The sequence below is a fragment of the Callithrix jacchus genome, chromosome 19 (genome assembly GCF_049354715.1).
Source record: "Callithrix jacchus isolate 240 chromosome 19, calJac240_pri, whole genome shotgun sequence".
Taxonomy (NCBI): Eukaryota; Metazoa; Chordata; class Mammalia; order Primates; family Cebidae; genus Callithrix; species Callithrix jacchus.
Window position 1 is genome coordinate 28,722,670 of NC_133520.1, and position 26,965 is coordinate 28,749,634.

Genomic DNA, 26,965 nt, shown 5'->3' on the forward strand with positions numbered 1-26,965 from the left:
ACCCATTTTTTCACCCACCCCTTTATGCTTTCTGACAGATAAGAGCCACAATTTATAGAGCACCTACTGTGTGCCAGGCACAGTACTATAAGCATGTTAGTGAATTAGCTCTTTAAGCCTTGCAGAGGCCAGGCGCGGTGGCTCACGCCTGTAATCCCAGCACTTTGGGAGGCCGAGGTGGGTGGATCACGAGTTCAACAGTTCAAGACCATCCTGGTCAACATGGTGAAACCCCGTCTCTACTAAAAATACAAAAAATTAGCTGGGCGTGGTGGTGCGTGCCTGTAGTCCCAGCTACTCAGGAGGCTGAGGCAGGAGAATTGCCTGAACCCAGGAGGTGGAGGTTGCGGTGAGCCGAGATCACGGCATTGCACTCCAGCCTGGGTAACGAGCGAAAATCCGTCTCAAAAAAAAAAAAAAGGCCTTGCAGAAACCCTACCAAGTGGGTATCATTCCCATTTAACAGAGCGAGAAACTGCAGTGAGGTGAGTGACTTGTTCAGGGTCAAACAAGCTGGGGAGGGGACAGTCGCAGGACCTGAAGCGCAGGTCTCTCTTAATCTAAGGACTGTGCTCTTGCCAGTACACCACTGTCAGCTTTGCCCCAGGGTCCCAATCTCCTGATGAGCGATTTCACAGTCCTGCCCTCCTGGGAAGCCTGTCTCCCCTGTTCTGACATGGGAACAGAGAGAAAAACCCTTTCTACATGATCCTCACAGCGTACCCCAGGCTGTCCCTTAAACCACTCCTCTTCCTCTAGCATCGTTTTAGTCTTTCTTCCTCCCTGTACAATGAGAGGTAGGTCCACAGAAATCTCTCCACACATATGTCTGCAGAATTGCAGAATTTTGTGAGGGTTTCCACAAACTACAGGCTGGACTACAAGTGGCTGTGTGTATCTGGAGGCGTGTGAATGCGTTTTGAAACGCCGTATTGTTGTGGAAGGAACAAGGGCTTTGGAGTCAAAAAGACTTGTGATCAGTCTCCTGGCTCAAATCAAATAACAAGGAAAACACCTTCTGGTGAACACTGAGTAGCTGCACTGTTTGATTTGTGTGTGCATGCACCTGTCTGTCAAGTGTATTTGATTGCTAGGCCTTGCCCAAAGACCCTTGAGATGGACAAGGCTCTCTCTCTCTGTGTTCTTGTGTAAGCGCCAATAATGTGTAGAAAGAAACACCACCCTCCTCTGCAGATGGCCCAGTGCATGCTGGGATGCTGCTGCTGTGTGTGGTAACTGTGAATTGCCGTGGTGATGGCTGGGTTGGGAGAGACTCTTGCATCTGTTCTGAGCCTGAGTAACACACACATTCTCTCCCCGGTTGCTCCATTTTCAGGGAAAGGTTTGGAGGGGCAGCCCAGGATAACATCATGAGCTCCTCCCCATAGACCTTGGTGTTACCCTGGAGCCTGCTAGGAGCCCTACCGGCCCCTTTCCCCCACTCAAACCCTACTTCTTTCTCTCTCTCTCTCTCTCTCTCTCTCTCTCTCTCTCTCTCTCTCTCTCTCTCTACACACACACACACACACACACACACACACACTCCACTCTTGCAGCTTGATCCTGTTCTGTAGGAGCTAAGAGAGCACGCACTCCCAGGTCCCCAAAGTGAGGTTGGGAGGGTGGCATCCTGGCTGGTGTCATGTGAAGGAGAATGCTGTACTCTACTGGCCAAGACATGGACCTGGCTAGAGGTGGCTTAGACTGGAGAGTACCTTGTTCTGATTTGCACAAAGCTGCCACAGAAGATGGGAGTATTCTGAGCACATCCTTCGTTGAGGAGCCCTGAGGAAAAGGATGGCTGCCAGACTCCCTCTCCGTCTTTGCCATTTCTGGGCTCTGTTTTGTCCCCAGGCCTGTCCCACAGCAAGAGCAAACATTTGACAGAGACACATGGAGGCAGCCTCCAAGGCATCTCAACTTAGCCAATAAAACAAGCCATTAGCCGGGCACGATACCTCACACCTGTAATCCCAGCACTTTGGGAGGCTGGGTCAGAAGGATCGCTTGAGCTCAGGAGTTCAGAACCAGCTTGGGCAACTTGGCGAAACTCCATCTCTACTAAAAATGCAAAAATTAACTGGGTGTGGTGGGGTATGTCTGTAGTCCCAGCTACTTGGGAGGCTAAGATGGGAGAACCGCTTGAGCATAGGGAAGTTGAGGCTGCAGTGAAGCCAAGATCATGCCACTCCACCTGGGAGACAGAGTGAGACCCTGTCTCCAAATAAAAAAAGACCATTGAACTTTTAGGTCACTTTTCTCATTGTCACAGAGTAGCATGAGCCCCAGGTACCTTCACCCCACCCCTGAGCCTTACCTTCACCAGAGACGGTGAGAAAGGGGTGAAGCTTAATTATGAGTTGATAGTCAGAGGTGAAGAAAGGTAAAGATCAGGAATGGATGAGGGTGAGAGGTGAAGTCAATTCCTTTGCAAATGTGACTTACTCATATTTTTAATCTAAAATGGCAAAATTCACCTTCAGAGTCATGGGTGTGAATGTCAGATTGCCCTCTCAACCTAGGCAAAGAGTCTGCAGCCTCTCGAGGCCTTTCTTTTATACACAAGTAAGTCCTCTTGGCCATGGCTGTGGCTGTACCACCCCTGGAATGTGTCTGTCACCCAGGAATGTGAAGGAAGCCAAACTTCTCCAGAGCCCCAACCTGCCAGATACACCCTGGGCTGAGTCTTGGAGAGGCAGAGCAGCATACTCATGATGGCCACCAGGGGCCACTGCTGGGGCACAGAGGGAACTGTAGAGTGTAGCCTCTGCAGAGCCTCTCCAGCCTGAGAGCAGAGACCAGATCCTGGTCACCCCCCAGGAAACCAGACCCTGCCCTAACCTCCTCCCCTGTATACCCCAAATGTACACCCATGGGGAAGCTGCCTGGAGTCCAGTGTTCTTCCATGAGCATCTCTGTGATCTCCAGCTAGCCTTTGCCTCCTGGGCCTTAGCCTCCCAGCTCTCCAGAGATAGCAGGATTGAATGAATTTCAAGGATCTTTGTGGCTCTCATTTTTGGCAAGTCTGGGAGACTCAGGTAGTCCCGCCACCCTCTGCCGATGTGGAAATGAGGAAGGGGGCTAGGGTAGAGGTCTTTGAGGGAAGAGATATGTAGAAAGAGGGTCAAACCTGTGACCTAGAGGTCTATGACTCCCATCTGGAGCACTTGGGGCATTAAGGAATGCAGGCTACTATGTGGTTTAAACATTTTTCCTCAAAAAAAAAAAAAAAGAAAAGAAAAAAAAGACATTAGCCGGGTGCAGTGTCTCACGCCTGTAATCCCAGCACTTTGAGAGGCCAAGGCGGGCAGATCACCTGAGGTCAGGAGTTCAAGACCAGCCTGGCTAACATGGTGAAACCCTGTCTCTACTAAAAATACAAAAAATTAGCTGGGCTTGGTGGCGGGTGCCTGTAGTCCCAGCTACTTGGGAGACTGAGGCAGGAGAATCAGTTGAACCGAGGAGGTGTAGTTTGCAGTAAGCTGAGATCGCACCATTGCATCCCATCCTGGGTGACAAAGAACAACTTAGTCTTTTAAAAAAAAAAAAAAAAAAGACATTTCCCTAAGGCAATGTGTATTTATCCCTTTACTTTTTTTCATGGCTTTTTGGAAATTTTTTAAAAATGTCCACTTTTGAAATGTTCATTAAGCATCTTTTTTTTTTTTTTGAAAAAGGGTTTCACTCTGTCGGCCAGGCTGCTGGAGTGCAGTGGTGTGATCACAGTTCATTACAGCATTGAACTTGGGCTCAAGCGATCCTCTGGCCTCAGCCTCCCAAGTGGCCAGTATTACAAGCATGAACCACCATGCCTAGCCAATTTTTTTTGTGTGTGTGTGGAGACATTGTCTCCCTGTGTTGCCCAGGCTGGTCTCAAACTCCCAGGCTGAGGCGATCCTCCGGCCCTCAGCCTCCCACCGTGCTGGGATTATAGGTGTGACCCACTGCCTGCAGCCTAAGCGCCTTCTATACAATAGTCACCATGCTTGACACTAGTGGTACAGAGATGCCCTGTGATATATCAAAACAAGTATGAGTTTCTGCCTGGGTGCAACTCTGCCTTGTGCTACATGCTAGGTGTGTGACTTTGGCCAGTTTACTTTTTTCTCTGAGTCTCAGTTTTCTCTGAGTCTCAGTTTTCTCATCTGTTAAATGCGGCAGTAGCACAAATCTCCTAGAAATGTTGCAGGGATTCAAGTAGATGATGCATGTAAAGGGTCTGGTACACACAGAAGTCTCTGAGTAACTCTTGGTCACCTTCCTCTTTGGGAATACACACCCTTTGGAGATGTGTGTGCCTGTCCCTCGTCTCTGCCAAGCCTATAAAAAGCATCACCCTGGGCCGGAAACCCATACCTTGGCACCATGTTCTTGGTTCCCACATAAGCATTTTAGAACTCAACTTTATTTCTTGGCAAGTCTAAAAAATTGACCTTGCCTGTGTTTCACACCAAGCCATCAATTAAAGCCATGGAGCAGCTTACAAGGTGACACTTGCCAGGGTAAACAGGCACTGGCAGCCACGGAAGTGATGCCAGGACTGGGGACAGAGATTAGACCACTAGCATGGTGGCCTACCATTTGTCCCTGATCCTTGCCACCAGCATGGAGGCCTGGATTCATGGCACTGACCACAAGAGGATGTGGAGCTGGAGAAGCTCTCCCTGGGAGGGGAAGGGAGGGATGGCTGGGCCTGGGCGTGGAGCTGATTCTCAGAAAAGGTGCCCAAAAGGCTCTGGAGAGGCCAATGTGGGCTCCTTGCCTGCCCCACCCAGCCTCTCCTCCCTGACAAGACAGTCAAGCAGCCGCCTGCCAGCCAGCCTGAGCTTAGTCTTGCGGGGGGAAAACCTCGTGAAGAGATTCAGAAATGTTCCTTTTGGCAGCTAAAAGAACCTCACACTCCTGCTGAGTCTGTGGGCTGAGGGGGTGTTTGGCCTCTGCAGCAGCGGCAGAAGGCTTGAGAAGGAGGGAAAAGGGAGGAGCCTGGAGAGCCAGAGTTCTTGGGTTTTCTCTGTTGTTTTGCCATCATCTATCTGTCACTCCCTGACTCTCTCTTGCAGATTGTCTTTTAGGGAGGCTCTAGGGGACTTGGTTCCATGTATGACTTTAGGTCCCAAAATGAAAGATAAGCCAATGGGCAGGGCCAGCTTCTCTTCATTATACTGTCCTCAGGGCCCAGCGTGATGCCTGATGTGAAGTAAGTACTTGATTAAGACTCATTGGGTGAGGCTGGGCGCGGTGGCTCATGCCTATAATCCCAGAATTTTGGGAGGCCGGGTGGATCACGTGGATCACCTGAGGTCAGGAGTTCGAGACCAGCCTGACCAACATGGTGAAACTCCATCTCTACTAAAAATACAAAAAGTAGCCAAGCATGGTGGCATGTTCCTGTAATCTCAGCTACTCAGGAGGCTGAGGCAGGAGAATTGCTTGAAGACAGGAGGCGGAGGTTGCAGTGAGCCGAGATTGCGCTGATGTACTCCAGCCTGGGCAACAGAGCAAGATTCCATCTTAAAAATATATATATATTAATTGGATGGACCGAAGGAAGGAAGAACATTCTTTGCTTTCCTTCATGCTCAAGCACCTCTCAGTCATTTGGATGTTATTTTCACCGTTTGCTGTTGTAGATTCTCATCTTGTCCAGGCTAATATCTGGACACCAGGGTTGAATAAAATGGCTCTTGGTCATTTGGGATTCTGAGGATGGGGCCACACCCATGCACCCTCCTTACTGGGGATTGCACCACTTTCGTGGGGACTGCCCAGAGCTCAGTTCAAGCTCCAGAAAATGACCGCTCATCCCTTCTGCCTCCCCACCAGCTACCTCACCTTTAGGAGGCTGTATCTGAACTAACTTCCCGGGACCCCATAGAGCAACCCCGGATATTACCAGTCAGTGCCTGGGCTTAGGTGTGTGGAAGCCAGCTCATACCAGTTCCCCAGAGCCAGTTGTTAGCGCCTCTTCCTAAGTCTGTGGTCAGTGACGTCATGTTGGTAGATTGAAAGTGGCCATGACAGGAGGATTTATACCATGGAAATTGGCAAACACTGCACATCCATGTCCGCTTCCTCCAGGAGCCAGTCATTCAACGTTTACCAGCACAACACTGGAGAGGGGGTTTCAGGCAGATGTTCTAGGTCATCTCAACCACGAGAAATCTTGCCCAGGACCTCTGCTGTGAGAAGCAGGGCCTCCCCAAAACAAAGCCAGAGGTAGAGGCAGTTACTTGGGGGCTCTGAAAGGAATGCACAGACACAGAAAGCCATGTCTGCACCCCCTGCCAGGGTCTGGGCTTCAGAGGGCTCAAGGGCATGTGTCCAGGGCCTTTGGGGGGGGCCCATTCTGTTGGTTGTCTTTGAGAAAGGGAGGAGGGAGGTGACTGTCATGGCCCAGGGTCTAGCCTCCTGGGGACATTGTCAATCTCCGCTTCCTGACCCCCAGGATCCCAGCACTGTCCTCTTCACTCACCCAGCTCTTCCTTCTCTCCCTCCTAGACCCAGAGTCCCAGAGAAAGAGGACAGTGCAGAATGTCCTGGATCTTCGACAGAACCTGGAAGAGACCATGTCCAGCCTGCGAGGGTCCCAGGTGACTCACAGGTAAGCTTGAGCTGCAGAGAGGGTCATGCCCTCTGCCTTCCTGGCTCTCCACCCCATTCTGGAGGACAGGGCCCCAGGGTCTCTGCACACCTCTGCCAGGTCAGCTAGATGGCCTGAGGCATGGAGCCACTGTGGAAGGGGGAGAAAACCCATAACAGGAGAAGCTTGACTTTGTCTTCTGTCTGCTAGTGCCTGAGCATTTCATTTCATTTCAGCAAATCAGCTTGAAAATCACTGGCCTAGGAGTCAGGAAGCAGAGGCCATTACACAGCTCAATGTGTTATCTTTGATACTCACTTTCCCGCCTTAGACCTCAGTCGCCTCATCTGTCAGGAGAAGGTTTACTAAATGCTCTCTTCCTATTCCAGAGTCTCTAGCAAACTAGGGTTCTAGAATTGGTTCCCTTCGTAATACCTGTATCTTTTCGCTCTTGTGTCAGCTAGGTGCCCCCGGCCTCTTCCACCAGCCACTGAGGGAAACTTGAGTGTTCAGCAGGACGCACACAACGTCACCCAGCTCCATGCTCTGTTAGGCGTATCCCCCTAACCCACTCCCTGCAGAGACCTCACAGCCTCCAGCTGCATGGGGCACCCACCCCCTCCCACGGCACCTCTCTCTGGAGCAAAGTCCTGGCCACAGGCTCTGCTGTGACTCAGAATTTCCCCTGCTGGCTCCTTGGACTGCCCAGATGAGCTCATGCTGTCAGCTCCAAGTGGGGCAGAGGGCTGGGCTAAGCTCTGGGGACAGAGGGAGGGAGAACAGACAGCCAGACTGGGAAATCATGGGGGCCGTGGGGCAGGAAGGCTGTGTGAGGGCTAGGAAGCCTCCCCAGTTAGACTGGAAGTAGATTATTCTCCAAATCCTGGGCCCAGAAAATTGAGAGCAAAGTTGGGGCATGGGCACTGGAAAAGGACCTTGCTTAGCCCAGGGTGTGGCCATTTGGGATTCTGAGGATGGGGCCGCACCCATGGACATATTTACATACCACCAATGACAAAAAACTCATTACCTTTCTTTTTTCTATTTTCATTAGGCTTTTTATTTTATATTTTTATTATTTTTAAAGACAGAGTCTCACTCTATCACCTGCTGTCTCAGCCTCCCGAGTAGCTGGGATTGCAGGCATGTGCCACCATGCCCGGCTAATTTTTGTATTTTTAGTAGAGGCGGGCTTTCACCATGCTGGCCAGCCCAGTCTTGAACTCGTGGCCTCAAGTGATCCCCCCGTCTCTGCCTCCCAAAGTGCTGAGATTACAGGCCTGAGCCACCACGCCTGGCCCACACACCAGCTTTCAATAACCCCAGTGTCCTGCTTCTCCCCCTATGCCCATCCCATGCCCACATCTTGGAGACTCAGCCCTTTACTCACAGACATCTTGAATATTTTAATGATAAGATAAATCAAAACTCTCTGGGGATTACCTCTGCTCAGGCCAGTAGAACCCTAACTACTGAAAGGGATGTGACCAAGGAAGTCCTGGTATAAGGTGAATAGTGGGGGCTCCAGGACCCCCTTACATCTATCTCCTACCTCCATCCCTCATAGCCCCAATCCCCCAGCAGGAACCCAAGTAGAACACAGGTCTGGCAGAGCTTAGGACCCAGCGAATGAAATCTTGGACATCTGTGTGCCCCCATCCGAGGAAATTGTTGGAACATCTCTCAGCACCCAGTCACCCACCAGCCTCGTGCCAAAGACACCAGAAAGTGCTTAGTTGCTGAGAGGGTCACACCCCAAATGACTCACTCCCAGGGGCAGGGCAGAAGTAGCAGCTCCAGCCTCCTGGTGCTACTGACTCAGAGCAGGCAGCCCCCAGCCCCCACATGGAGCTGTGGAGCCAGACAGCTTGATCCTCAGCAGGCGCTATTTGTTTTCTGCTTCTGGTGGGGACGGGGAGGCCTAAATCAAGCCTTTTGCATAATGCTGACTGGTTTAGGGGGAGAGTCTAGGGCTCTGGTTTCTGCCTTCCTTAATAGGAAGGGAACCAAGAGCCCCGAAGCTGGTTTTTCTGCTTACTATGGACCTAGAGCCACTTCCTCTCTTAGGCTTTGGTTTATATTATTCCTGTTCCACACTGATAGCCAAACCAATGATTTTCTGACTTTTTGTGTTTTGAGATGGAGTCTCACTCTGTCTCCCAGGCTGGAGCGCAGTGGAACGATCTCGGCTCATTGCAACCTTCACCTCCCAGGTCCAAGTGATTTTCATGCCTCAGCCTCCCGAGTAGCTGGGATTACAGGCGCCCGCCACCATGCCAGCTAATTTTTGTATTTTTAGTAGAGACGGGGTTTCTCCATGTTGGCCACGCTGGTCTCAAACTCCCAACCTCAGTTAATCCACCCACCTCAGCCACCCAATGTGCTAGGATTACAGGTGTGAGCCACGGTGCCTGGTTGGCTCTTTTACTTTTTAAAAGGGCTTTCTATCAATGAGCCTTTCCGTTAGCCGTGGAAGTAGGCAGGATATATAAATACTCCCTGGGTTAAAAAGGGAGGCACCTGCCAGAGTCACACTGGGTGATGACGGTGGCTTCTGCATTCAGCATGCTCAGAACCCATGCCAGCTGTGTACCAGGCACAGCGCTGGGCACTGGCTCCCCAGAACACACACAAGCTTCATCCTCGAGGAGCCTATAGTCCAGTGTGTGCTTCCTGCAAGGCTGTTTAACCCAGGAACTCCCTGAAAAGGAACTAGATTCAATTTCTTTTCAGAAGCTTTTACTCCTGTGCTGCTTCCTCTATTTCTACTGGTTCATTTCCCCCAGTGAGCAGAGTCTGGGTCAGACTGCGGCTAGAGAGGAAATGAAACTGTGTCCTCCCCAAAGAGAGGCAAGCCTGAAGGGTGGGTGCAGGGCTGGAATTCAAGAACTGAGGATCTGAGCTAGAATCTTCCTCACCAACCTAGGTCTAGAGATGTGTTTGGGAGAATTTAAAGAGAGAGAGAGCTATGGAATAGTGAAAGAGGCACTTTTAGTACAAAGAACTAAACAGGGGCAGGCCAGGAATAGAACCAAGGAACCCTGATGCTGAGTGCAGCCCTTGCCCCTACACCAGTGTCTAACCATGGTGTAGGCTAACTACCCAAACCAGCTCCCCTGGAGACCCCCCCCCCCGCCACCCTCTCATCACAGTTAGCATCATCCTCCTCCTCCCGTATCTCATCCCATGGTCAAGGTCTGCTTGCTTTTATCAAGCAAGTACTGCATGGAGCCCTGGACTGAGTTTTCTAATGAAAACTTCCTTTCTTTTTACTCACACATCCATTGTGAGTTTGCTCCTCTTTGATTCATTCTTGAGCGCCGACTACAGGCCAGGCACCATGCAAAGTGCTGAAATACAGTCGTGAGTGAGCAAGGCAGGCAAAGTGGCATCATCGCCACAGCCTCTGGCTTCAGAGAGCATCCATTTCTGTTCAGGGAGATGTAATATCTAGGTCCACCGTAATTAGAAGCTGAGACGATACACTGTATGAGGCAGAGCTGCAGAATGCAAAGGGCTTCCTAAAGGGCTGCCAGAGGCTGGGCACAGTGGCTCACACCTGTAACCCCAGCACCGTGGGAGGCCAGAGTGGGAGGACAGCTTGAGTTCAGGAGTCTGAGATCAGCCTGGGCAAATGGCAAAACCCTATCTCTTAAAAAAGTACAAAAATTGGCCGGACGTGGTCATGTGTGCCTGTCTGTTGTCCCTGCTACTTTGGGGCTGAGGCGGGAGGATCACTTGAGCCCAGGAGGTCAAGGTTACAGTGAGCCATGTTTGCACCACTACACTCCAGCCTAGGCAACAGAGTGAGACCCTGTCTCAAAAATAAATAAATAATTAAATAGGCAGGCAGGGCCAGGAGGGGAGAGGCTGGGCATGGAACCAGAAGCAGCCGCCGCTGATTGCCCTGCCTGGCCAGGGCTCCCTCATCTTGCCCACAGCACGACTGCCAGGACGCAGCCCACTCAGTTTCAAGAGCATTTGGATCCCTCCAGTTCTGCTGATCAGAAAACAAGATCATATTTTCTTAGGTTCAATAGACACAACTTTGGAAATTTTTCTTTTTTTCAAGGAACTTCATAGAAACCAGAATGGAGAAATCAATGTCCCAGTCCCATACCAGCCCCCAAAGTGGCTAATCAGTGGATGTGTTCACAGAGCAAAGATTGCTTGGCTTCGTGCAACTCAGGTCCAGCCACGGATTGCCTCAGTTGCCCCAGCCTTCTTGACCATCAAAACCTGTTTCATTTACTTAGTCCTGTCTGGCTTTAGTTAGGATAGGTTATGGAGACCCTACCTAAGGCTGATTTGGGCTGGCCCCACTGCTAGGCTAGATAGAATTATGGGTCTTAGCCTGAACCCAAGTTGAGGACACCCCTCCAACCAGATTCCAGCTGTATTTCCTCTCTGTAGCCCCCCGGCCCTAGCTTGTTCCCTAGGCATCCAGGCTCTGCTAGTCTCAGGCCATCTAGCACTAACCTGGGCATTGCTTCCTTGGCCTTGGCCAGGAAGGGCCTGAGGCTTGGGACCCTGGACATCCAGCTTCACCCTCACATCCAGTTCCCCATGTCCTCTCTTTTGTCCAGTTAAGCCTGCTGCTGTTCTCTGGGAGGCTCTACTTCCTCTGCTACCCTAGGCCTGTGGCTGGAATCAGTCTTACTGGGGACCTGCCACACATCCCAGATTCCCAAAGCTTTTCCTATATACTGTCTGCACTCTGCTTCAGCTTTCCTGTATTTGACGTTTGGGAATCAGCTAGTCTTCAGCCAATTAATAGAAAAGAGGTGATGGACACACCCTTCACAAAATGATCAAGGCACTCTAAGCTCAAGTGGCCAGTCTCTCTCACTTGCCCCCAGGTCTGTTGAGCCCTTCCACATACCAGGCACTGTGTTCATCTGTACATATGGGATGCTCACAACTCTATAAGGTAGCTTTTATGCCGTTATCCCCATTGTACACATGGGAAAAGTGAAGCTTCAGTTAATTACTTTCCATGAGCTCACTTATTAACAAATAGTGAAAAAGAATTCAAACCCAGGCCATATTACACAATCTAGGCTCTTAATAGTATAAAGAATTGCTTCCCTAGCCACTTAAGATCATCTCCTTTGTTAAACAGATAACATATCACAAAGGCAACACACAGTCAGAGGCCTCATGGAGGAGGTGGAGCTTGGGCAGGTGGGGAGGTGAGAGGGCCTGTGGGTGGAGGGGAGGCATTGCTGGGGTGCGTGTGAGGGGACAGGGCACACAGCGGCTGTGCCGAGGACTAAGACGTGCCCTCTGCTTTCCGCCCAGCTCCCTGGAGATGACCTGCTACGACAGCGATGACGCCAACCCACGCAGTGTGTCCAGCCTCTCCAACCGCTCGTCCCCTCTCTCCTGGCGCTATGGCCAGTCCAGTCCACGGCTGCAGGCTGGTGACGCGCCCTCTGTGGGTGGGAGCTGCCGCTCAGAGGGTTCGCCCGCCTGGTACATGCACGGGGAGCGGGCCCACTACTCCCACACCATGCCCATGCGCAGCCCCAGCAAGCTCAGCCACATCTCCCGCCTGGAGCTGGTCGAGTCCCTGGACTCGGATGAGGTGGACCTCAAGTCCGGCTACATGAGCGACAGTGACCTCATGGGCAAGACCATGACAGAGGATGACGACATCACTACCGGGTAAGCGCAGGGGCTTCTTAGACGGCGGGGGCAGGATGGTGGAAAGACCACGGGGATGGAATGCCTTAAAAGTGGGGTGGAACCCAAAACAGGGGTGTGCTGCGACGAAAGCAAACGAAAGGGTGCTATGTACACTTTGTGATTGCCTCCGAAATTCGACCTGGTTTATTCTAGACTTGGGTGTGGTGGGCGCGGCCTACATCCAAGGAGCTGATTGGTCAATGAAGGCGCCTCCCTTTCATTGGTCTCTGTGGCTGTCATTCTGTGGTATGCCCCACCCTCCTCCCTGGTTCTTTGCCCTCAAGAAACTGGCCCAAAATGCCTTGGAAAAGCGTTTTATTCCCTGCTCTTATGCGAACTCTGTGTAGGCGCTGGACAACTAAAGCTGCTTTTCCATTTGAAAAAAAAAAAAGGATATTAACTATTAAGATCGTATCTATCCACCTAAGAAGTGAAAATGAGAGCATGTGGGTGAAATCGCTAGTCAAACACTGAGTAGCAGCAGTGGCTCCACTTTCTTTGCCAGGGGTTCCTAACCCCTCAGTTCTCTATCTGACCGTGTGGCCGTCAGCTTCTGCTCCTTGGGTTTCTTCCTCTGCAACCCTTCTGCCAATCATGCAATTTCCTAATCCCCGCGCAGTATGGCAAACCCTTCTTTCCTGCCCTTTGCCCTTCAGGGATCCTCATCTTATTTTTCTCTGCCTTAATTGATAGAGTTGTGCCTGCGCCTTCCAACCTTGGAAGAGTTGGCCAGGACCCCAAGGCCCCAGCACTTCATCCTTGCCGTCCTCTCCTAGTCTGGGAGGATAGGGGAGAAGACAGGAAGAATGAAGTGCTGGGAGCTTCGGGGCTTCCCAGCCAACTCTTCCAAGCCCGGAGACCAGAGAGAGGCAGTATCTGGAAGGTTCTCTGGAGCACCTCTTAGCTGACTGCCACTTCCACTCTTTCTTCTTGGTTTGCTGTATCATCCCCTGCCAAGGGGCCATACAAGTAGCGGCAGCAGCCCTTCCCTTCCTTCTCAGGGACTTAGTATCTTCCTGACAGGGACTGCCTCTCCCCAGTAAAAATCCCAGACTTCAAGGGAGTGGAAAGTAGCCTCTCTTTGGAAAAGACAAGAGCCAAACTCCAGGCCATCTACTGTTCCCTGCTCCCATCTCCACCCCAGGGGAGAAACTTGGAGGGATCCGGTCAGGGCCTGTCCAGCTGATGAGGCTGCTCTGGAGCAAAACAACTGACGCATGAATGGGGTTGTTTACTGCCTGTTAAATCCCAGGGGCCAGCCCCACCTCGCGCTCACTCTCAGATCACCAGCCTGGAGCCGGGACTGGAGAAAAGCCATCCAGTGCACAGGCCTAGAGCTCCTTCCGTGGTTAGAGGCATGTGCTGGGCAGGAAGGAGAGCCAAGGTGTGTGAGGAGCTGCTCCACACAGCCTCTACCCTCGGAAGCTGCTAGGGACTGCCTGAGGAAGTGTCAGGTCATTACCCTCCTCTGAGAGTTCTGGGAGGGGACAGAGGGTGGCGTAAGCCCAGTAGGGCTGAATCTTTAGAAAGTTCCCCCTATGTTAGAAGGACCATAGCCCCAGACCCTGTAGAGCTTCCAGACAGGTGAAGCGACAGGACCCCTATCCTATAGAGCTCCCAGACTGATGGAGCTGTTGGGACCCCCGCCCAGTGCAGCTCCCAGACTGATAGAGATGAGACCCCTCTGAGAGCCCCTCACCTCACCAACCCATCTGATGGCCAAGTGTTGGAAGGTACAAGACCCCTGCTTGGAGAAGTCCCAATCTGAGGAAGGTGGCAGGACTTCCTGTTCTTAACTAGCTGTACGAGCTTGGGCAAACTAGTTAACCTTGCCAGGCTTTCATTCATTTGTCTATTTGTCAAATGCAGATAATAGTAGAACTTATCTCAGGGCTATGATGAGGGTTGATGCATTAATATACGTAAAGTACTTAGAATAATTCTTGGCTCATTGTAAATGCTCACTAAATGATAGCTATTATTTTTGTTGCGATTATTATTTTTGTTGTCATTAGAACCCCAGACTGATGGGGAGGCACGACTCTTGCTGTCAGGGGTGTGTGATCTAACCAGAGTGCCACTCACTCAGAATCAGCAGCAAAGACAGAACTAGTAGCAGCTGGTCAAACCCAGGGACATAGATAATAGAGTGTCGGGGCATGGAATACAGGGGGAAGAGGTAGGAAAAACCCCTTTGTGCCCCTCCAGCACCCTTGCTTTATCCTCTTTTCTCCAGACAAGGCATATGCTCCTGAATCCATTTTTTAAAAATTAGAGTTCACCGAGGCTAGCATGTAAAGAACTTGCCTTTCCTGCACAGCCCCCAGCTGTAAGCCCAGGGAAGCCTGGAGGTTGCATAGGGAACACAGAGTCAGTTGCTGGCATGACACTATCTGTAAAGTGGACCTTACTGTGAACTGTGATGTTAGTTTGCAAGATAATTTCACATGCATTTTCTATGGTCAGTCTTCAATGAGCAGTAACCCTTAACACGAGTTTGTTAACTTCCCTGCCAGGACTGTAAACATGGCCATCTTTAAATGTGCTTAGGACGTCAGAGTTAAAAGGAATCAACTTATAATCCCCAGTAATTTAATGTAAACAGTCACTCCTCAATTATGTATTTTCATGGTTACGTTTTGTTGTTTTAATTAGTAACAGGGCACCCTGGATTCCAGCAGCCCTTTAAGTGAACATGCAAACCTGGGCTGTCCTTGCTCAGCCTCCTGTTGGTCTTCTCATCCCCGCTGTGGTTTCCATCCAGATGTTATAATTTAGAAAATGCCCTGTTTCTTTAAAAATTGTTTTTCTAGTCATAAAAGGGGTAGGGCTATTCCCTGTAGAGATAGCTTCAGCACTCTCTCCTCAGCCACGTGCAACACCCCTGCCCACCCATCAGCCTCAGTCCCCAAGAGCTCCCAGCACTGAGCCAGCAGAAAAGGGGAGCTATCTTTCCCTGCTGGGTGACATAATTGGCTCCCAGTTATCCGAGTGAGCCGCAAAAGATGACAGTAATTCTGAGGCTTTCTCCACACTCTGTTTATCTGCTGGGGGACTGTCTGTTTGGGGGTTCTTCCTAAGCCTCTGTTTGGTCTCAAGTTAGCTCTCCCTACTCCCTCCAGTGACCAGGCCCCTTCCTGGGTCGTTAGTTGGCAAATCAAAGAAGGCAAATTCTTCAAACTGAAGTCAGCAAACTAGAAGGAAGAAAGTGACTGATGCTGCTGCCAGAATAATCATACAAGTTTTTTACAAATTATTTTTAAAAATTGTGGTCATATACCTATAATATAAAAATTTACCATTTTATGTTAACCATTTTAAAGTGTACAGTTCAGCGGCATTCAGTACATTCACATGGTTACATTGGTGTCCAAATGTAACCATCATCATATCCGTCCCCAGAACTTTGTCCTCTCTCCAAAGAGAAACTCTGTACTCATTAAGCAGTAGCTTCCCTTTCCTCTTCCCTTCAGCTCCTGGCAGCCACCAGTCTGCTTTCCGTCTCTATGAATTTGACTACTCTAGGTAACCCACATAAATGGATTCATACAGTCTTTGTTTTTTTGTTTGTTTGTTTTGAGATGGAGTCTTGCTCTGTCACCAGGCTGGAGTACAGTAGCACAATCTCGGCTCACTGCAACCTCCACCTCCCGGGCTCAAGCGATTCTCCTGCCTCAGCCTCCTGAGTAGCTGGGACTACAGCCGTGTGCCACCATGCCCAGCTAAGCTTTGTATTTTTAGTAGAAACCAGCTTTCACCATGTTGGCCAGGATGGTTTCGATCCCTTGACCTCATGATCTGCCTACCTTGGCTTCCCAAAGTGCTGGGATTACAGGTGTGAGCCACCGAGCCTGGCCTTTTTTTTTTTTTTTTTAAATGACTGTCTTACTCACTTAGCATAATGTCATCAGGGATCATTCATGTTGTAGTATTAGAATTTCATTCTTTTTCCAGTTGAATTCTATTCTATTGTATGTATATACCACATTTTGTTTATCCGGTTCATCTGTTCATGGGTTGTTACCACCTTTTGGCTATTGTGAAGAATGTTGCTCTGAACATTGGTGTCCAAATGTTATTCGAGTTCCTGCTTTCGGTTCTTTTTGGGTATATACCTGGAAATGGTATTGCTAGATCGTATGGTAATTCTATCTGTTTTGTTTGTTTGTTTGTTTTTTGAGGAACCACCACACTATTTTCCACAATGGCTGCACCATTTGACATTTCTACCAGCAATGAATGAGGGTTCTAATTTCTCCACATTCTCCCCAACATTTACTATTTTCTGTTTTGTTGTTTTTTTTATAATAGCCATCCTGGCCGGGCATGGTAGCTCATGTCTGTAATCCCAGCACTTTGGGAGGCCAAGGCAGGTGGATCACTTGAGGCCAGGAGTTGGAGACCATCCTGGCCAGCATGGTGAAACCCCATCTCTATTAAAAATGCAAAAACTAGCTGGCGTGGTGGTACGTGCCTGTAATTGCAGCTATTTGGGAGGCTGAGGCAGGAGAATTGCTTGAACCCGGGAAACAAAGGTTGCAGTGAGTCGAGATTGTGCCACTGCACTTCAGCCTGGGCGACTGAGCAAGACTCCATCCCAAAATAGAAAAGAAAAAGAAAAAAGCCATCCTGATGGAGGTGAAGTGGTTATCTCATTGTGGTTTTGATTTCTCTGGAGATTAATAATGTGGAGCATCTTTATGTACTTATTAGCTGTTTATAAATCTTCTTTGGAGCTATATCTATTCAAGTCCTTTGCCCATTTTTAAATTGTGTTGTTTATTTTTTTGTTGAGTGTTAAGAGTTCTTTATATATGCTAGATATTAACCTTTTATCAGACATATGATTTGCAGATATTTTCTTTCATTCTGTGGGTTGGGTTCCCTTTTCATTCTGTAGATGTATCTTTTATGCACAAAAGCTTTTTGTTTTGATGAAGTTCAGTTTTATCTATTTTTTTCTTTTGTTGGCTGTGCTTTGGGTATCATATCTAAGAAATCATTGCAAAATCTAACATCATGCAGCTTTTTCCCTGTTTTCTTCTAAGAGTTGTATAGCTGATGGTGTTTTTTAGAAATACAAATTCTAAGCCTCAGACTTACCAATATAGAATCTCTGCTACCCAGAAAGCCACATTTTTCTAAAGCTTCTCAGTAATTTTAGACTAGTCTATCTTCCTATCTAGTACAAAAATCTTATCTGCAGTATCCCTGACAGTCTTTCAATCTTGGCTTCCATAGGTACAGTGACGGGAAGCTTATTCCATAGCATATAGAATTAAGTTATAAGGAAGTCTCTAAATATTCAGCTGAAATCTGCTTCACTGTAACTTCCACCTATTGATTCAAATTCTGTCATCTGGGAAAAATAGAATAAGTGTAAGTCTTCATCCAGATAGTTCAACATGTTCTTAATATAGCTGGAATATTCTCTAGACAAAAAAGAAAAAAAAACGGTTCCTAGCTTATTTTGGTACTTTCTTAACTGACCCAGTTTTTCAAACCTTTCATTGTCCTGGTCACCCTCCTCTGGAAGCTCTCAAGTTGTCAATGATCCTCTTAAAATTTGGCACCTAGACTGATCACCCGCTTGACACTAGAAGTAGTCTTGCCAGGGTAATATCCAAATCATGACACTGCAGACAACTTCAAGTAGGCCGCTGACTTTCCTAGATGGCAGCTCGGGCCATTTTTACCACTTGAAAATACAAAAGGAATTTGTTTTTCTAAAAATAGGATGGTCTGGAATTTAATCTAAATAAGAAGATAAGTTTCACAGCCATCTGTCCTTCTATCCCTGGCATCCATTGGAGTGGAAGGGAATAGAGTATGAGTATCCATGCAGAGGTGGGTGCAGGCACTGAGTATAGGGGCTACACATGCCTGGAAGGAGGAGGTCAGAGGGCCCTCCATCTTCTCCCTTTTTCAACATGGGTTTCTCTCTCAGTGTGTCCATTTTTGTCTATGTGAATGGGTGAGCTGTGTCTGAGCTGAGTGGCAATAATGGATGGGAATTTGCAGGCCAACACAGCAGCACTACTGCCAAGTCCCACAACTCCAGAGGGTGCCCTTCACAGTACACAGAGGTGTGAGGTCCACAGCCCCCTACCTCCACCAAGGACTGCTGTCCTGAAACCTATGCCAAGGGCCACAGAGCAGTAGACAAGATTCTTCGGGTTCCAACTTCTTTTTTTTTTTTTTGAGACAAGAGTTTTACTCTTGTTGCCCAGGCTGGAGTACAGTGGCACAATCTCAGCTCATTGCAACCTCTGCCTCCTGGGTCCAAGTGATTCTCCTGCCTCAGCCTCCCAAGTAGCTGGGATTACAGGCATGCACCTAATCCACACCCAGCTAATTTTGTATTTTTAGTAGAGACATGGTTTCTCCATGTTGGTCAGGCTGGTCTTGAACTCCCTACCTCAGGTGATTCACGTGCCTCAGCCTTCCAAAATGCTGGAACTACAGGCATGTGCCACCACTCCCAGCAGCAGGCTCCATCTTGAGTGAGCTCTGTATGCACATGTTAGGGGACAGAAGGATTCCTTGGCGACTCGTGCCGCACCCTGTCTCCCTCATCAGGTTGCTTCCTGCCCTCTGTGTGTGGCTGGATATTCCAGTCTTCTTGTTTTTCTCTTCACCTCCCCTTCCTCCATTCCCCAGTCTGTCCTCTTGAACTGTGCTTGGGGGCTCAGAACAGATGGGATTCGTTTCCTCCTTGGCTCTGAAGTGTCCTGACGTTGAAAAATGTCAAATAAAATAAACTGTAGGCCCCTGCCTTCTCCCAGGCTGGCTCTGTGCTCCCGGAGTCAGCGAGCTCAAGCCTTAAAGAGACACTTACAGCCCTGCTGACAGAGCCCCGGCCCCTGCAGCCTCCCTCCTGAGAAGGAGCTGCGTTCACTACCCTCCCACTTGGCTCAGGTCTGACTTTCAGACTCCAAGATACCCAACCTAGCCACTCTCATTGATAAGTCTCTTCCAGTGAGCACTGGGTTTATGTGTTTTATACAAAAAAGAAGAGACCCCTTTTGAATTTGAATGGACAAGGAGGAGAGTTGACCCACTTCTTATTTCTTCTTCTGCCTTTGCCTTCTCTGTTTCCTGGTAGGTCTTTAGGAATCTCGTCTAGCGGGGCAGCTGGACCAGGCCTAATTTTTGCTCATGGAGCCCAAAGATGGAAGCAGAAAGTGGTAGGGGGCCATCCTCAGGAGGACCCAACATTCAAGTTCAGGAAGGAAACTCAGTTTCTGCCCTGAAAGGACTTCAAATTTAAAAGCGAGGTAGGCAGCCTGAGCAACACAGTGAGACCCCGGCACATGCCTATAGACAGTTTCAGCTACTTGGGAGGCTAAGACAGGAGGATCACTTGAGTCCAGGAGTTGGGAGCTACAGTGAGCTATGACTGTGCCATTGCACTCCAGCCCGGGTGACAGAGCAAGACTTTGTCCCTTCTAAAAAAGAAAATTAGTAAGTGAGCTAGGTGCAGTGGCTTATGTCTGTAATCCCAGCACTTCAGGAGTTCAAGGTGGGAGGATTGCTTGAGACCAGGAGTTCAAGACTAGACTGGGCAACATAGGAAAACACTGTGTCTACAAAAAAATTAAAAGTTAGCTGAGCGTAGTGGCACATGCCTGTGGAGGCTACTCAGGAGGCTGAGGTGGGAGGATCCCTTGAGCTCAGCGGTTGACGTTGCAGTGGGCTATGATTGCACCACTGCACAAGCCTGGGCAACAGAGACCCTATCTCTAGAAAATGAAATAAATTTAAAAAATTAAAATAAAATAGAAAGGGTATGTATTGTATGCACGGTAAAGGAAGCAGTATGTAGTTAAAGTAGATGATGGCTATTGCTTCATTGAAGATAATCTCTAACAATTAGGATGCTGACTTCAGACTCATACACATAGGCTTGGCTGATGCTTCTCTGTGCTGTAGGGGAAGAAGCACTGGGTTAATCCTGAGATCTGGAGTTCAATCCTTAGCATACCTCTAACTTGCTGTGTGGCACTTAGCAAGCCACCTGGCCTCTCTGAGTCTTAGTCAGTTAATCTGTAAAAAAGGTAATTGTTTTTGCCTTAAGAGGATCAAATGGAAAAGAATAGTAAGAGTGCTTTGAAAAGTATAAAGAGCTGTTGGTTGGAAATCTATTATTCTGGTCTGGCACGGTGGCTTACGCCTGTAATCCCAACACTTTGGGAGGCCAAGGTGGACAGATCACCTGAGGTCAGGAGTTTGAGACCAGCCTGACCAACCTGTGAAACCCCATCTCTACTAAAAATACAAAATTAGCTGGGTGTGGTGGCGCATGCCTATAATCCCAGCTACTTGGGAGGCTGAGGCAGGAGAATCGCTTGAACCCGGGAGGCAGAGTTTGCGGTGAGCCAAGATCGCGCGCCACTGCACTCCAACCTGAGCAACAAGAGCGAAACTCCATCTCAAAAAAAAAAAAAGAAAGAAAGAAAAGAAATATATTGTTCTGATCTCAACTTAATGTTCTATTCATTTAGCTGATGGCTTCTGTCTTAATTAGGGGTTGCTAGAGTGTCAAAATAAGATTTCTTAGACTTGGAAGATGGGGACATTAAATTTGGGCCTTGACTTATGTTTCAAGGAATGCTTTGCAACACTGTCTTCATATTCTTTTAATCCTGTAGCGTGCCGTTAAATAAACAGACCTTTGAGAACAGGCTTATCAACACAGGCATGACACAGATGGGCGGAGCCCCAGCAGGTTTAAAGTGAAGGCTCACAGCTAGGCTGCCTGTGTTTGTATCCTGCCTCTGTGAGCTTGGACGAGTTTTTCATTTCCCTCTGCTTGTTCCTTCAGCTGAAAAATGCGAGAGAAGTGTTGCCTACTCTGTAAGATTGATTTGAGGATTAAATTCGTTAATACTCTTATGTTAGATATCATAAACGCTAGCTGTCCTTAGTCAGCCATTACCTGTGTTGTCACATGCACATTCTAGATGATAGTACATTCTTTGAAAAATGTGTTAACCTTCATGCTTGAAAATGATCTTTCTGATCCTCACTGGAAGAATGACATACTAAGTTGTTTTCCAAGAAAGACGGATTTGTCCTGACCCATTTTTACCTGTTCATGCAGTGTTCTCATGCAGCCAATGGTGCCCATCTGTGGTTTGAGGTCTGGGCTGAGTATAGCATGTCATTGTTGTGCAAATAGCTAAACTCACTGCACGTAGAATCACACAGTGGCCATAACCTCTTTCCCACATTGTCTTGGCTAGTTGGGCTGTCTGTCCCTCACTGAAACATGGGTTTCTTGCATATGAAGAATGTCTTGGGCTGGGTACCCCCAGAAGCTGACCTTGAGACAAAGATTTGGGTACAAGTGGTTTATTTGACAGATGCCCAGAAAGTGCTGATCGGAGTGGCAAGGTGAGTCAGGGAAGAGAAGGAAGCCACTGTTCATGTGGCTCTGTTCATGTGCAGGTTGCTGTTGTGGGCAATTGGGGCTTACAGATTTCTAGGAGGTGACATGGAATACACCTCAGTGTTACCCACTGGAAGGGCAAGGAAATTTGGGTATTTATATGTCAGCTCCCATTCATTATTGGCTAAGGTCAGCTCCTAGAGGGCTTTGGCTCTGCGTTTCAAGCCTATGCACATAGGCTGAGAGGAATCCCTGAGTCTGAGTCACAAGCACCCACAGTCACACTCAGATAGCACCTATAGGAACAGTGACTATGGAGGGGTGTAGGTGGCACACCAACACCACCAGTTATAAAGAGGGAAAATGGGAAGGAAAGACGAGAGGAAGGTATGGAGTTAGATTCCTGGGTCAGATGTGAACCCCTGGCTCTCAAAATATTCCTTTTTTTTTTGAGGCCAGGCTAGAATTCAGTGGCATAATCACAGCTCATGGCAGCCTCTACCTCCTAGGCTCACATGATCCTCCCACCTCAGCCTCCTGAGTAGCTGGGTCTACAGGCACATGTCACCACACATGGCTAATATTTCAATTTTTCTGTAGAGACAGGATCTCACTATGTTGCCCAGGTGGGTCTCAAACTCCTGGGCTCAAGCATTCCCCCCAGACCTCCCAAAGTGCTAAGATTACAGGTGTGAGCCACTGTGCCCAGCCTCCTTAATTCTTAAAATAAAATAGTGGGCAACACCCCTCAGTCTGTGCAGGGTTAATCTGGATAAGAGTGTCTGTTCAAACCCAACAGGGTTGGTGAAAGGTTGGAACAAGCCAGGTATTCCAGAGGGGCTGCTGGATGTATTCTAGTTGCCATAGCAACTAATGCCAGTTAAGGCGTGGTCCTTCCTCTAGTGTGTCCTAGTAACCTACAATTGAGCTGCTGGAGTTTTCACCTACTGTGATAACATGGAATCTGGTTGACAATCCGGATGAGTAAGGGTCGAGGAAGCTGTTGAGATGAACCTGGCTTTTCCCCCACCAGCTCTGCCCACTTGTCTACCTGTTCACTGTCTCCCCCTCTTTAATCATCAGCCTTCTTCTTATGTTCTGTGATAAGCCGGCTGAGCTTGTGTGGTGCCTGGAAATTCCATGTAGTCTGACATTACAGAAAGAATACAAGTTTCGTATGACAGGCCTGGTGTTCAGATTCCAGATCTGAGGCTTTGGTAAAGCTGTTTATCTATTTTCAGCGAGAATACTAATATGGCAATAGGATTGTTGTTAGCATGTAGTGAAATATAGTGTATGTAATACACTTGGTGGCCAGGCACGGTGGCTCACGCCTGTAATCTCAGCCCTTTGGGAGGCCAAGGCAGATCACTTGAGGTCAGGAGTTCGAGACCAGCCTGGCCAACATGATGAAACCCAATCTCTACTAAAAATACAAAAATTAGCTGGGCATGGTGGTGGGCTCCTATAGTCCCAGTTACTTGGGCCAAGGCATGAGAATTGCTTGAACCTGCGGGGTGGAGGTTGCAGTGAGCTGAGATCATACTCCGTCTTAAAAAATAACACTTGGCCTGCGGCAGGTGTCAGTAAATGTTACCTCCCTCCCTACTCCCCAAAGCTATAAAGGCCATCTATGGAATGGAACTGTTCTGCCTGGATGGTATGTCCAGTTGCCCACCTGTCTTTGCCAAATCCCCTCCCTCCAGGGAGTCTTTCCTGATTCATCCCATTGGACTCGGGGTTGTCCTGGAACTTCTGTGCATGATTTGTATTGCAGTAATTCGCACTTTCATGATTCTCTCGCAGTTGCATAGCGTGTATGGTTTACACACATTAACATGGCATTATCTTATTTAATGTTAACAACACTGTGAAGAAGTAGGAACTCCCCCCGCCAACCCCCACCAATTTGCAAGTAAAGAAGTTGGAACTCAGCTTAACTGGCTTGGTAGGATCACATAACTCAAAGTGGCCCCACCAGAGCAGAACCCAAGCCTCTGCCCTCCACATTCTGTGCACGTTCCAGCACACCTAATGCCTTGCTTTGCGCTCCTTGAAGCCTTTCCCTGTGTGTGCAGTCCTTGTGTCCCTGAAACCTGTGAGCATGTCAGGGGCAGGGATCACAGGCCTTCTGCTGGAGCAGGAGCGTCCCAAAAACAGAGACTCTCTCTTCTCTGTCTCTCCATTTCCCCTCAACACCTAGCAGCGTAGGTTCTCAGGCCGTGCTGAGACTGACCAGTGAATCATTGTTAGAGACCCCCTCCTAAAATGCCCTTATGTGACCTCGCTATCTTCCAGGATAGAGTCTTGCTTGGGGAGCCACAAAGTAGCCACAGTCAGGAACTCCGGGCCAAGGGCAGAAGGAGCAACCCAAGCCTCTGTGAATGCAAGTCCTTGTTTGACTCCAACTCAAAGGCTGAGCTGTCCCAGGATGTTCATGAGGGGCCAACTCTGGCCTCTGGGCTATCAGATGTCTCTGGCCAGGCAGTAAAAGGCCATTCACTGCAGCTGAAGAAAGGCCAGCAGGCTGGGCCGAGGGACTTTCCCACTGAGATGTTCAGGGTTGGGAGCCCAAAGATGCTGCAGGACTGAACGATTGTCATCGATACATGGGAGTGACAATGGAACAAGCACAGGCAGAGGCATAAAAGTATAGATTTAAAAAGCAGGCCAGAGGAGAGAGTCAGGCCTTGAGAGACCAAAAGCACATAGCTCCACTGGAGGCAGATCAGCACTCACTGAATACACAGGGCAGGATCACGGAGAGACAGGGTAGGAGAGGCTGACACGGGGGCATGTGCGGTAGATAAACAGAGTCAGCATGTTCGTGATGTGCACGCCAAGCAGTGGAAATGAGAGACAGATACTGCATGAGACCCATCCAAACATGTGTGTGAGAGGGGCCGGATACAAAGAGGCTATGTGTGCACCAGATCGACTATTTGAAGACAGGCCCGTCGATGTGCAGGGGGTATGCAGCAACCAGACAGGCGCGGAGAGTGTCTGAGAAGCGGAGGGATCCTTCCAGAGAAAGGCAAGTGACCTTGTGCTCAGCCTGGGGGGGTGACCCAGAGCAGGGTGAGTGTATTCTCACCAGCCTACCCACCTTCTCCTTTGGCCAGCTCCTACTAAAAGGGGTCTGTGGCGTGTCTTATCTCTTTCTTGTGGGGCATCTCCAGCTTGGGAGACAGGAACAATCTCTGACCTAGTTCCTGCCCTCTTTGACTGACCGCTCACCCTCTTCCAGCTCCTCTCCCCAGCCTCAATCTCTCATTCTTCCTATACTTTGATGTCTGGCTTCTGTCTTGGCCCCTGTGGGTTTGATGACAAAGGGCAGTTCAGGAATGACAGTATCTACACATGTATGGCCATATGGACAATTTCAGGTGGTGGGACTTCTAGCAGCCAAGGTTCCCAGGACTGCTGACATTCTGCTGAGTGTTATTAGAATATCAGGGACAGAGCTTATCATCTGGCTGTCACTGCCCCTTTCCAAGCCACAACAAGCCTCCACAGAGAGGCCCTGGGGGATAGCCAGCTGCCCTGTGCCCATGCTGGGGGCCCTGGGGGATGGTGAGCTGCCCTGTGCCCATGCTGGGGGCCCTGGGGGATGGCCAGCTGCCCTGTGCCCATGCTGGGGGCCCTGGGGCATGGCCAGCTGCCCTGTGCCCATGCTGGAGTGAACTTTCCTCTGCCATTCACTGTTTTCTGGATTTAGCCAGGGAAAGGAGTTCCCTGTGTGAGGTTCCAACTAAGAGAGCCCACCGTTCCCAGCTCTGATCAGATATCCCTGAAGTTAGGAAGTCAACAACTATACAATCTCTCTCTATTTTTTTTTTTTTTTTTTTCCTGAGACAAGTCTCACTCTGTCACCTAGGCTGGAGTGCAGTGGCACAATCATGATTTACTGCAGCCTTGACTTCTTGGGCCAAGCAGTCCTCCCAATCCAGCCTCCCAAGTAGCTGGGACTACAGGCAAGTGCCACCATGCTGTTTTTAATCCATGCTAAGTTTTAAATTTAACACAGGCTAATTCTTAAATTTTAAAATATACACTATTTGGGGGGATTTTTTTCTTTTTTCCTTTTTTGGTAGAGGCAGGGTTTTACCATGCTGCCCAGGCTGGTTTCCAACTCCTGGGCTCAAGCTATCCACCCACCGTGGCCTCCCAAAGTGCTAGGATTACAGACTTTGAGCCACCATGCCTGGTTTATGCAGTCTCTTATATCTCCACAGGTCCTTGTGGTTAGTTTCCTGCTCTTGGGAATCAGAGTAGCAAAACAGATGGAACATTCTGGAGCCCACCTGGCCTGGCTATAATTTTCAGTTTGCCACTCACTGCCTATGTGCATTACTTTGTGCTTAGCCTCTTCTGTGTCATTATCTGAAAGGAATGCCCACCTCGTGATATTTGCTCATACATTTGATCAATACTTGTAGACCACCTAATGTATACCAGACACTGCTGATATGGCAGGAAGAAAAATAGGCATTGCTTTTAAATGCATATATGAAAAGAAACAGCCGGACATGGTAACTCACACCTGTAATCCCAGCACTTTGGGAGGCCAAGGCAGGTGAATCACTAGAGGTCAGGAGTTCAAGACCAGCCTGGCCAACATGGCAAAACCCTGTCTCTACTAAAAATACAAAAATTAGTTGGGTATGGTGACATCCGCCTGTAATCCCAGCTTTTCGGGAGGCTGAGGCATCAGAATCGCTTGAACCCGGGAGGCGGAGGTTGCAGTGAGCCGAGATCACGCCATTGTACTCCAGCCTGGGTGACAGAGGGAGACCCTATCTCAAAAAACAAAAGAACAACAACAACAACAAAATGGCCACGCTCGCTTCGGCAGCACACATACTAAAACAGGAACAATACAGAGAAGATTATCATGTCCCCTGTGCAAGGATGACACCCAAATTCATGAAACTTTCGTATTTTAAAAAAATTTTAGGCTGGGCATGATGGCTCACTCACGCCTGTAATCTCAGCACGTTGGGAGTCTGAGGCAGGTGGATCATCTGAGGTCAGGAGTTCAAGACCAGCCTGACCAGCATGGTGAAACCCTGTCTTAAAAAGAAAATTATTAAATTTAAAAAAAAAAAGAAAGAAAAAGAAATGGCAAACAAGCCAACATATAAACATGCAGTAGGCTGGGTGGTGCTTTGTGTCATAAGGAAAAATAAAGCAGGGTAAGGGGCCGGGAGTGATGGGATAGCGGCTATTTGAGAGCGGGAAGTCAGGGAAGGCTTCTTTGGTAAACTATGCAGACAACTGGGGAGAGAACTGTCCAGACAGACAGA

The 26,965-nt window shown here is 48.9% G+C and overlaps 1 protein-coding gene and 1 non-coding gene across 17 annotated transcripts in view; both read left to right on the forward strand.

Annotated features, from left to right (window-relative positions):
• The window catches only part of NAV1 (neuron navigator 1), a 272,793-nt gene that overhangs the window by 156,590 nt on the left and 89,238 nt on the right, over positions 1-26,965 (forward strand). For 14 of the 16 annotated variants that reach the window (XM_078356800.1, XM_078356803.1, XM_078356799.1 and 11 more), the window contains 2 exons: positions 6,499-6,601; positions 11,882-12,247. In XM_078356800.1, coding sequence (XP_078212926.1) covers positions 6,499-6,601; positions 11,882-12,247 — 469 coding nt within the window. Of the gene's footprint in view, positions 1-6,498; positions 6,602-11,881; positions 12,248-24,209; positions 24,694-26,965 lie in introns of those variants that run through there. The other 2 variants (XM_078356811.1, XM_078356815.1) reach the window with 1 other exon arrangement.
• Positions 26,499-26,605, forward strand: LOC118149576 (U6 spliceosomal RNA). Its single transcript, XR_004737154.2, has one exon. It is a non-coding gene; the product is annotated as a U6 spliceosomal RNA (small nuclear RNA).